Genomic DNA, 12,500 nt, shown 5'->3' on the forward strand with positions numbered 1-12,500 from the left:
AAGCGTGAAGATTCCACAATCGATTTAGCTTACGTTCTCTTTCATCTGGAATTTAAATTGTCGCCGAGGAAAATAGAGGAACGACGCAGAAAGAAATTTTTTGGCATCATCTATGGATCCCGCACCAAGGTTCGCTTTGAAGAACGTAATTTGTCGGAGAAGGAGATGGAACACATCTCCAATTTCTTCCGCATCAAAGCTGTTAAAGGATTCAAGCAAGAGTATCCCGCCCTAGCAAATGAACGAACTGAACTGTAATACGTAAACGATATCGTAACGTTTGTGTCATCTCGTGCATCTGTTGGTGATTATTAAATGCAGGTCACAAAGTAGTTCCAAGAAAAAGTAATTTTGAGATAGTTCCGTATACCGTAAACTTCCACTCATTATCCCTGGGCTTTTAAACCTCTTCATAAGGAGTTTTAGGAGGGCTTATATCCGAGGGTGCTCATAGCCGGAATAGAAAAAGCCCTTCGAAACAAGCTATAACAGTGCTGATCAAAACACATTTTGCATTTACTGGTTTTTATTTAAGTTTCAAAACGTCATAATCAAATTCGTTCGATTCATTTCCCTCGAAAGCTAGAGGGGGGCTTAAAATTGGATGTATTTTTTTGTTTACCGGTAGATTGGCCTATAACCTGAGAAACGAATAAACGGCAGTTTACGGTATTAAAATTTTCAGTGCATGTTCAATAAAGTGGTGTTTCTCTCTATATATAGACTAGTTTACGCAAGGGTTTTTATGCACAAGTCAGAGGTTAATTCCCGCCTTATTTAGGTTTCCCTCACTGAACCTGTGTATACTGCAGTTTTCGGGATTTTGATCGGAAATGCCGTGCTCAAATGCCTACATACACCAGGTGGTTGGACATCTAATTGACATCATCTTCAGGGTAAATGACACACCCCACCCCCTCCCTCAAGTGAGGGAAACCGGGTACCGATGACCGGTGCATTATCATCTGACATCATTGTAATAGCCTCACAGTTTCCTAGTGACATTTTAAGCACGTTTTTATGTCGCCCTGACCATTAATTAAATAAAAGGCATTTTGTTTTTTAGCACTATCTTGTTTTATTCCGTTGTTATTAGAGAGCTTAATGGCGACGGCAACGAGAGTGTCATCTCAAAATACAAATTTGCGTTATTTTAATCGCTTCGTGACTATTTCAACGTTTTTAATATGACAAGAGTGGTGTAATTCCTCAAAAATGACACCAGTCGGAACGGCACTCAATTTCGGGGAGAAAATGAAAATTTGTCCTCAAGTGCTGACGTTCTTCATAAAACCATGAACTTGGCTATTTCACGTTGTTGTTTTGCTGACGACGGCAACGAAATGGACAAAACTGAAAAACGCACGTGCGGGACGTGCAAAGCTATTGTTTTTGCCCACTAAATATGCAAATTTGTGACGTTCTCGTTTCCTTCGCCGTCACGTCGTTGCTTAAGCGCCCTATTCTGCGATAACTTCCAGATCTTACGACAGGTTTCGGATGTTTTGTTTGGTTTTTTTAAATTTCCTTTTTTCGTGTTCCTGAGAGTGGAGTGAATGAGATCAAGGCCAGAGACACACAGCACCTTTTCGTTAAGTAATTTAGGATACTGGTATTTATCTTTTGCTTTTTTCGTGATGTCGGAATCTTCTTTTTGTTTGTAATAATATGATACGATTTATTATTGGGTTATCGCTGTCATGTTCTCGTTTGATCATACGAAAGTGGACCGCAAATGATCCCGTGAAAAGTTGAAAGATCGGTGCCGGACAGTAACAAGGCTCGCGAGGTCCGTCACACACTTTTAGCGTTGCGTGACAGCCTATTTTAGTGAATATCTAACAAAAATGGCATGCAAAACTACCGATAAATCCAAGGAAGGGTTACGTTTTTACAAACGTTGGCCGTGTAGCACTTAATATTTCAACAGACGTGACTGATTAGAATGTAATGAGAAGTGCCAATTTTATACCCCATATGAACCATTTGAGCGTTAGCCCTACTAATGGAAATGGGCCCACACAAGGACAGAGAAAAACTCTGACCAGGGTGGGAATTGAACCCACGACCTTCGGGTTAGATCACCGCTGCTCTACCGACTGAGCTACAAGGTCAGACGAGAACAGACCGTGGGAACTGAAGATGTTGAAGTCACGGCAATGAACATGTACAAGTATAAGGAAGGATTACGTTTTTGCAAACGTTGGCCGTGTAGCACTTATATTTGAACAGACTTAACTGATTAGAGTGTAATGTGAAGTGCTAAGTATCTACCCCATATGAACCATGTGAGCGTTAGCCCTACTGATGGAAAAGGGGCCCACACAAGAACAGAGAAAAACTCTGACCAGGGTGGGAATTGAACCCACGACCTTCGGGTGCATGAATTATTGACGACTTTTGTTAAGAAAATAGCTCTCTTTACAAAGACAATACTTAGCAGGGGAGTGTCAGGCAAGACTTCTCCATTTTTCGTAATAAGGCGCGGCTGCCAAGCTGTAATGGTAATCGGGTAGGACACTTTATGACAAATACATAACCTAGCATTATACTGTCAAGGTAAATGCTACATGCATATTTTAAAAAATGTCACCCTGGCCAGTCATTAATAAGTAGCCATTATTCAACAAGTGCTTAGGCCTGAACAGTGCAGACTAATACTTAACACTACAAAGTGAAACGATATTCTGAAGGCGCCTTTGGCTGTAAAGTTGTAGGTTTTGTATTTGTTATAAGGTGTCCCAACGGACTGTAGTCGTGAACGCCTGCCTGTTTTTAGTTAACCTAAACCTAAGAATGGCGTTTCTCTCTGGTTCTCGGACTTGCTGTTTAGTAACAGGAGCCAGTCGTGGCTTCGGAAAATCCGCAGCGGTTGCATTAGCTCAGCAGTTTTCGGTCTCAGGGATCGAGAGCCATTTTATTCTGGTGTCACGAAACGAAAAGTGCCTTCAAGAAACCAGGAATGCAATCAACGAGGTTTGTCCATCTGCACAAGGTACGTGTCTCACTAAGAGGTCCACCGTTAATATTAAATCGTGCTGCACTTGCGGCACGCATTTTTAGTACATTTTTTTTACGTACTCTACTAGAAAAAAAAACGTGAACTGACTTACTTGGTAATAAATGATTATGGATAAAAGACAAAAGAACACAAGGCTAGACATTATGGGTTATTGATGAAGCGTGAGGTCAAGATGGCTGGATATTGGCAAAGTTCTTTTTTTGCGTGTTTATGGACCGAGACAAAGCAGAGGTCCATAAAATATGGGATAAAACATCAAAAAAATTATCTTTGATCTTGCGCGACCAAGCGAGAAATCCCCGGGTTAAGCCAATCACAGCGCGGGATTTGGTTCATCTTGCCCACTCACGGAGTTAGTCGTATAATAAATACATCTTATTCGATGATTTAACATATAATGCACATGGATATTTTGCGAGTACTGTATTTTGCAAGGAAAAATAAGAGCAACGAGCGAAATTTCCGCGAGTATTATATGTTAAACCATCGAATAAGATATTTATTATTCCACTACAAAAAGGTGTTACTTTGATTCAATTTTACCTGGTAAGAGTGTTTCTAAAAAAATGCATCATCTGTCCTTCAGGGTCGGGTCGTTCGAAAGCCGGTTAACGTTAACCCAGGATTAAACGTTTACTGAAGTGTTATTTTTTCTTGTTTAAAAATGTTTTTCACCTCAAACGTTTGGTCTAATTTGAGATTACTACAGATGAAAACTAAAGGGCAAACAGTATAAATAGAAAACCTCACCGAAAAGTTACAAATCTAAAATCAAAATTCTCTCTAACCCAGGGTTAGCTTAATCGGGCCTTGAACAACCCGGCCCAGGGCGCTTGCGAACGATGTATACGGGACAGAAAGCCACCTAAATGTCCTTGATTTGACTGTATAAACGAAATGACGAGTGACAAGCGATGACAAGCTAAATTCTCAGGCTTTGTATCTCGTTGAAAACAATTTTGTGCATTGAAAAACTGCCGGTCCGTCCTTATTTGCTCTGTTCTGAACTCAGATCAAACCAGGACACTACAGTGTAATACCGTTTCATCTTTTGCACGTTCTCTTGTCCAAATATGGTAAAGCGGCGTAATAGTGGAATAATAAAAGGCTTAATCTCACACTTCCTGACATGATATTGAAATGCATTGTTTAATTTACAAGTACACTTAGTTCATTCAAGGTTTAAATTAACATTTTTAAAACTGACTAAATGTATAAACCAAAGATGGAAATGCCTAGTTCCTGAGTGAACCATATAGTTTTCTAGTGAGAAACTAAAGAAAATAATGTTTACATGCCAAATATTAAAATAGATATCTGCATTATAAAATTACTATTTACAAGATTGTATTTACTGTACACTAAAATTATGAATTAAATACACTTCATGAGAGCTTCCTACCTTTTTGGGTGTGCTGTCCTTTATATTGTCCTGAGTATAAAATGTTTAATATTATTGTTGCCACTGACACCAAATTCACGGTTTTGCCAACAATGACAGCATACAATGGTGAATCATTTACAGCACTCCAAGACTTGTATTATACGACTAAGATGAAATAATCGTGAAGTTCCGGATATATCGTTAAATTCTATAATTGTGCATTGGAGTTTTCCTTGAAGGTTCTATTGTTGATGTTTAATTAAAGGGCCTGACTGTCACGGCAGTGCAGTTCATAAACTTGTGTCATTTTACCATTGGTTTACTCCCCCTTCTCCCTATACAACTTAACGTTTTTAACTTAGAAATTACTTTTAAGTGGCACAAACCAATGAGCACTTTGTGACAAAAAATTGTCTGTCAAGGGTACATAATTAAAACCACAAACAACAGAGGTCAACTTTTCAAAACTGTTAGGCTGAACAGTTTTCAAAAACTGCAATCACAGTCTATTTTAATCTTCTTCAGTTTGCCCATCTCTGCCTCCTTTTGTGTTTGCTGTTTTAGTGAGACCTTTCTTTCGTTTTCTAAGTGGTTATTTTTACGTTTCACCTCATTGGGTTGCCAGTTTCCAGATGCTGAATTTGGCTAAAATAATGTCATGACACAACCCCTTTAACTTCCTTAATGTCAATTGAAATGGTACAGCGAGAATTATAAAATAATGTACGTGAAGACAATACAAGACCATCTGGAAGCTGGACTATCCTACAAAACTTTCCACAGAGCCTTAAGGCCTGTCAATTAAATCAGCATAATTGTGTGGTACAGTCTCATTGTCCTGACACATTAAGACTTGTAGCACGATACACATGTACACCAGTGTAACATAGAGCACTTTCATGAAAATGTGTAAAATATCCCCAAATCATCATTACTTGCCAGATATTAAGTAATTAACATCAAAGAAACATATTTGGAAAATTTTCAGGGTATAATTCTTGTCTACAGCTTGTTTTAGAAATTACCCAGAATCCTTTTTGGGCGTGGCATCTGACTATTTGGTTTGCTTAGCATGACTATTATCGCTAAAATACAACAAACTTAACTAACACAACTACTTCTAAATCATGTATACTAAAAAGAGGCAATTATTTATTCATTTACAGTCAAAGGCACTTAATAAATATTATTTCTTTTCTTCTGTAATTCCCCACAAAGGTGTCACAAAGTGCCAGCAAGCCCAAAAGCTGTTTCATTTTTGTCTAGTTTTTTCATGTCAGTGATGTTCTCTCTAACAAAAGAGAGGCCTTTAAGCCCTGAAGATCTTTTATTCCCTCCACCTTTTCAGCATTTGAAATGCTTTTCTTCTCAGTATTCATCTCTAAAGTCCTTGTACACTATTGTGTAACGCAATCGTCACGTCCACTTACCTCTGATATTTTCCCGCTTTTTGCCCCTGATTTGTTATATAAACACCCCCCAAGATACTAAGGAGAGGTTACACAGGACTCCTTCGATGTTTGTTGTGGATGTCTTCAATTCTAGTTTGAGTTGGCACGTTTTCTGCTACGAGCGTGGTTGTAATTTGATCGTTACGCTGAACACACGTGGAGTTCAACTGGAAATATGTTTCCGATTCACTGTTTGTAGAATTTCTTCGTTTTAAGCCTACTGAAGACTATAAAATTTAGCAGGATTTGAAGACCAGTAAGTGAACTGTGCTGCAGCTGTGTATCGGCGACGGTTGGTAACTAGAGGCTGAGATACAGGTTTTCTTGTGGGTAAGTAATATTCAATTTTACTAATCGAAAGTACGCAACAGATTTGTTTCCGATCACGAAAATTCTTTATTTCTTCATCGCCGTTTGAGATCATTGAAAACCTTTCGTACTCGATGGTAAACAATGTTATGAACTTTACTCAAACAAATTCTCTTCTTTTGTAGGTGCGTTTGGAAGTCGCTAGCCTGGTATTTGTAAGGCATGGAGCGCTGTCGGACCTTGAGCGTTACACAAGCACTAAAGGGCAACCGTCCTTAGAATTATAATTCTCTTTATTTGTAAAATAAATGTGGAGAACTGTAATTTTGCGTATAGTGTCATTTTTTCCTATTTAATATTTCTGCTCGGTTGAATTTTCTTAAATAGATTGCATTGAGGGTGAAATTTTACTTTTTTAACTATTTCATGCAAATTAGCTGTTACGCGTTACACGCTGATTTTGTAACTATTTTCTTGCATTTTGAAGATTTGTTTGTTGTTATGTTCTTCCAAATGATAATTTTTTAACATATCACTTAACAACAATCCCTGTTCAAGTAAGGTAGAAAATTTGAACGAAATCCGTCATTAGCTTGCAAAGATATTGGAAAATATATTTGAGCAACCACTAATGTACATGTGTATCGTGCTACAAGTCAAAGTGAATAACTAGTTCATTCATGGCAGGTTCTTTGAAGATGTTTACATTATAATTAAAAATTATTTTTTAGTTCAGTTTGTTTCCCCTCCACGAGAAAAACTGCTGTACACTCATCTGTAGCTTCTTGTAGTCAGACACTCTGCTAGTCAGTGTGGGGTTTAAGTAAAGCAATCTTTGCAAAAATCTGACATCTTAAATGAACTCCTAGATACTGTCTTTGTTTACTCTCTATATAATTGATTTCCTGGTTTGCATAATGCGAGGGAGTGTGAGAACAGGTGTCTTGTTAATTTCAACAATTGTTTTGTTACAGTTTGTATAGTTGTTGCCAATCTTGGAGAAATAAACACCTTGGAGGAAACCGTAAATAATGCTCTCAGTAAGGTAATAATAATAATAATAATATTTATTACAGGGTGTATTATATGGCTACAATCTAGTACGCACGCTCTGATTGGCTAATTGTGACTGAATTGTAGGGCATTATTCTCCCATAATGTCCACGGGCCGATTACGGGCTTGCAAAAACAAAGCAAAAGGTAATTAAAAAGCCATATAATAGCTAGCTCAAGCCGTACTGGGGAATATTGGCCCTCGCTGCGCTCGGTCAGTACTGCCACGACCTCAGGCCAACATTCCCCAGTATGGCCCTCACGTTTGGTTAGTAAGAAGTTAATAATAATAATAATAATTTAATAATAATCATAATCATACAGTGTTATTATAACAATCATAATCCTTATCATCATCGTCATCATTATCATCACTGTAGGGAAAAAAATTAAAAAAGAAAACTAGCTGGAAGCACAGAGCTGTCAAGTTTGAATGTTAAAGTAAAGTTTGGAATTATTGAATTGCGGGATCACTGTTGGCAAATCTATAATCTAAATTAAAACTGTACTGTGACCCTCCTGGGCCATTGTACAAGTCAGTTGACAGTCATGAGAGATGAGAGAGATAGATAGTTTAATAAAAATATTACTTCGCAGCCAAAAGGCTGAATTGCATAGTACTTTACAAATTTGACAATGATACGCTATAAATACTATGTTAAGATACATGAGTATGACTAATTTAAATTTATTTAAAATACAGTACAAAATGCTAAAAAAAACCAGAAGTCATTAAGTCATTAAGATTAGAAGCTGTTTAATCAGCTTGCACATGCGGTGGGTAAAACCAAATACTTAATGGTTGCTTCTTCTGTATCAGTGTTTGTTTGGTAAAAACATGACAAAGTCTTCTATGGAGTGTAATATGCTGTTGGGTAATGCTTTAATGCTGTTTCCAATCTTTGCTGGTCCCCGACCTTGGTCTTTAGATTTTTCTTCGGGTTCCATCCATTTCTTTTATTGAAATAATAAATTGCTCAATAATTTACACATATTCTCAAAGGGTATAATTATTTAAAGAGTCAGAGAGAAACAATGGGGCAAAAATATGTAAAAAGTATGGAAGCTATTGGAAAAAGGGGGTGTTAAAAACAATAGAAACATGCAGAAAGTTAGAGTGTAAAAAAGGGAGGTTAAAAACTAAAACATGCAGGAACTATTAAAAACTTTAGCACAAATTGAATTAGACTTTTTAGTGCCCCCTTTTTCCAATTATAATTTTCATACTTTTTACGTATTTTTACCCCATTTTTTCTCTCTTTTAAAATAAATGTTAATACTTTATTGTGATACTTACCTGATAATGACCGAAGCATGGTCGAAACCTTGTTTTTTACCATTAATCTTTATCATAAGATGTTCAAAAAAACCTTTACTGTTACTCTCAAAGGGGACAGTTTTTCAGAAGAAAGTGAAAGTTTCGTAATAATTGTATCAGTAGCAAATAAGGCAGAAAAGTATTCACCTCTAAATTTTCGATGACTCTCAGTCCATTTTGATCACAGAGTGACCTTGACCTTCAAGAACAGAGTGACCTTGACCTCTGGGAACAAGGTCAAAGTCAGAATGAGGCTGCCTCAATTCTGGTGTCCACCCCACCTCCCTCCTGAGGAGTGGCAGGTAGAAGTCAGGGGTATCCCATCCCTCGTTACATTATGCTACTTTCACTTTCTTCTGGATTTATTTACTACATGTGCGCAGCAAATGAATCTGTTTAACGACACAGTTTTTGACTGGATATAGAGGTTGTCGAGCCATTGATTCCTAAATAGTAAAATTCTCTGTTGTTAGACAGAGGTCTTCTCAGTCACACCACCCCCACCCTCCCACCCCACTGCAAGTTAAATTCTCTGTTGTTAGACAGACGTCTCACTCACTCCAAGGAGTCAGGTGGTTTTAAATAATTAATATTCACTGATCAATTTGAATACTATTTGGTTGTTTTTCAGGTCGAAGCTTCTAAATTAACTCATGCCATTCTGTTGAATAATGCGGGATCCCTTGGTGACATTTCAAGGCGGATAAAGGACATGTCAGATGTCAGTCCTGAAGCTCTTCAAGATTATTTCAATCTTAATATTTCCTCCCCCATGTTTATAATGTAAGAATTGTGAGAATTCTGTCCTTATTCTAGATACAAAAAAAAAGGTGCTTAAAGAAATGATAAGAAAGGCTGCGCCTCGTGAGTCCACAACATTTTGACCACTGTGATGACGAATATCGTTGTCCATAAGAGTGCAGACAACGCTGAACCACTTTCGATTTGTTATAAATTATTAATGCTACACCAAAAGTTCAGGATTTCTTTCAAAGCTTACTGCTTATCTATCTATCATCATGATTTGTTTCTTAGATCAAACTTCCTTCAGAGATTTAAAGGAGTAAGCTGCACTGTTATAAATGTCTCGTCCCTGATGGCAGTGGAATCTTTCTCTCATTTTTCTTTTTACTGCACTGGGAAAGCAGCACGCGATATGATGTGTCAAGTGCTAGCTAAAGAGGAGGTATTTATTTTTTATTACTTTCAACTTTCTGATTAGGAAAATCACTTTCAGTCATTAGCGGAGAGCAGGGTTTACCCCATAATAGCGCAGACCTTCCAGTGTTGCCAGGGTTCAATTCCTAGAAACTATGTTGTACACTTACATGTAATGTAGGGAGAATGGATGACACAGTGTTAAGAGCACTTGCCTACCACCAATGTGGCCCTGGTTCAATATTGCCAAACATGGCATCACATTTGGGTTGAGTTTTTTGGTTCCCCGGTCCGCTCAGTGTTCCAAGAGGTTTTTTCCCGGATACTCTGCTTTTCTACTCTCCTCATTGACAAAAACCAACGTACCATTTGATGTCAGCATAGTTAATCGAAGGACTGGTTATGAAACCTTTAAACATTCAAAAGCGAGAACAATGTTGTCGCAATCTATGTTGAATTGACCGTGACCCTGCTCAATCTTTTGTTTTGGTCTCGCAGGGTTCCCAGATTAGTCACGCATAATTTAATCAAAGGATTTGATTGGTTATCGTATCGAAAAATGGTGTGTTTTGTGCAGGGTCAAGGCCAAAAATACGGACAAAAACATCAAACAAAGGAACTTGTTGAGTTTCATAACCATCTCCATGCATTAACTATGATGTCAGTTGATTTGATTTGCTTTGTGTACTCTGTCCCCGATTATTGCCCCAGTGCTAATTGTTAATACGTGTTAAGTTTGTTAGTTGTCCTAGCTTAAACTTCCTGTATTAACATTTGGGGACATTTTTGGGTGAACCTACCGGTATGTGTTGTTAACCTTTCAATGCCCGAGGGCCCCCACCCTCCCCCCACCCCCTTCCCCCATTGACGAGTAAAATCATCTGGCACTAGACAGAGTAAAATCTTTACGTGGCCACTGGGAGTTAAAGGGTTAAACCAATGATACAGGTTTCTTACATGTATCTGCCTTTGTCTCCTTCAGCCAGATGTGCGAGTGTTAAGCTATGCTCCTGGTCCTCTACGCACAGAAATGTATGATCAAATATGCAACACTTGCGGTAATCAAGAAATTGCATCTGCATTTAAGACAAGCAGAGATGAAGTAAGTTGTTAGAGGCACCTTTTGTGTGCTAGCTATCGCAAACCATACTAAGAAACTTACTGCGGAGATATGTTATGGCTCAATTTTATATTAATTTTGGTTCAACTACAGTAGTTCAATTTTGAAATTTCCTTTGTTTCGAATAATGGTATGAGCCCAACAAAAATTGACCTCCTGCTCCCAACTGAGTGGCTTCATAGCTCAGTCCGTAGAGCATTGCACCAGCCTCACAGAGGTCATGACTTCAAATTCCGTTGAAGCCAATTGAAGTTTTCAAGTGTCGCTAAGAGATAGTTGTCCATTTAAGTTCGAAGATCACTGCTTTCTTTCATCTCATTATGATCTAAATGAGTAACTTTGACAAAGAAAAATCAAAATTGAACTGCCTTGAAAAAAATTTGAACCACATCAACAATTTATATTTTTTTAATTTCCCTCTATGAAAATGTCTGCTGTGGTCAAAGAAACTCGAGCTTTAAGGATCCTCAGGGAAGAATTGTGTTTTAAGCTCTGGCATATATCTTTGAGTATTTGCTGGGTTGTCAAGGTAAATTGACCTTGGAAAAGATCTTCAAAAGATAATATTTTCACTAATAAAGACTTCAGTAGGTAACCTGTAATATACTCTCACCCAAGCATGATTTATCAGCGACGCAAGACTTTATTTTTTTGCAACCTAGAATCTAGGGATCCAGCGCCAATGAAATTCGGAGAAATAGTTTAAATGAATACCACAAAAAAAACTGAATTCATCAGGTTCTTGTGACATTGAAATAATACAATATGTAGAGAACGAGAGTGGAGCATTTGTCCTTGGATGAATCCTTTTGCTCGGGCTTTGATTATTCCAGACTTCCCCCAAAAATTCAGTATTCACTACTTGTTTTATCGTTGTACGTGAAACGTGAAACGATAGAAGTAGTGTTACTTCTTTTCAAACTGGGACAGAATTCGCAAAGTGTGATTAGAAATCAAGGTTGGCGTTCTCGACCAATGCTAGGCAGTTTAAGAAACGATGACAGCTATGACAACTCAACGCCCCAAAACAAGAATATCATTGGTTAGAAGAGGCAAAAGAATCGTGTTGCACGTGCGGCACGCGATTTAGCACGTGAAATCACCAGATTTTAGGTTTTAAGGCCGGGGCACACTAGGCGACAAGTCACAGCGACTTGTCTCTGCGACAAGTTGCTCCATGTGTACTACTTGCAAAACAAGTCGCTGCGACACGACGCCTGTTCGGAGCACACGCAGTGATCTCGTATGAGGGGGAATGTGAACTAGTTTTCTAATTCAATATGGCTGACCATATGACGCTCTCTCATTGGTTCATTTATATTTTGTCGCAGCGACTTGCTGCCGTGTACACACAATGTGACAACGCTGCTTTCGCTATTTTTGTCGCTGCGATAAGTCGCACGAATTCAAACTGATCGCGGCGACAAAATTCTGCCGCAGCGACAATGATTTTCATGAAATTAACCGTGTCACACAAAGCGATTTGTTGCGGCGACTTGTCCCCGCGACGTGTCGCAGCGACTTATCGCCTAGTGTGTCCCGCGTGAGAATTGCGGTCGATCCGCCCCAGAGTCGATCCGCCCCGTATCATCCAGAGTCGATCCGCCCCACAGCTGAGTTGATCCGCCCCAAATGATATGTATTGAAATATTCGAGCGATATTATTTCTGAATGATGAAATAACT

The 12,500-nt window shown here is 38.4% G+C and overlaps 2 protein-coding genes across 2 annotated transcripts in view; both read left to right on the forward strand.

Moving 5' to 3' along the window:
* Positions 1 to 1,006, forward strand: part of LOC138033163 (uncharacterized) — a 1,442-nt gene extending 436 nt beyond the window's left edge. Inside the window, exon 1 of the mRNA XM_068880924.1 lies at positions 1 to 1,006. This exon is cut by the window's left edge and continues 436 nt beyond it. Coding sequence (XP_068737025.1) covers positions 1 to 258 — 258 coding nt within the window. The 3' untranslated portion in view covers positions 259 to 1,006.
* A 1,578-nt stretch (positions 1,007 to 2,584) lies between these two features.
* Positions 2,585 to 12,500, forward strand: part of LOC138033105 (sepiapterin reductase-like) — a 14,272-nt gene continuing 4,356 nt past the window's right edge. Inside the window, exons 1-5 of the mRNA XM_068880865.1 lie at positions 2,585 to 2,995; positions 7,141 to 7,211; positions 9,169 to 9,320; positions 9,573 to 9,723; positions 10,678 to 10,797. Coding sequence (XP_068736966.1) covers positions 2,797 to 2,995; positions 7,141 to 7,211; positions 9,169 to 9,320; positions 9,573 to 9,723; positions 10,678 to 10,797 — 693 coding nt within the window. The 5' untranslated portion in view covers positions 2,585 to 2,796. The remainder of the gene's footprint in view (positions 2,996 to 7,140; positions 7,212 to 9,168; positions 9,321 to 9,572; positions 9,724 to 10,677; positions 10,798 to 12,500) is intronic.

Source organism: Montipora capricornis, chromosome 14, assembly GCF_036669925.1.
Source record: "Montipora capricornis isolate CH-2021 chromosome 14, ASM3666992v2, whole genome shotgun sequence".
NCBI lineage: Eukaryota > Metazoa > Cnidaria > Anthozoa > Scleractinia > Acroporidae > Montipora > Montipora capricornis.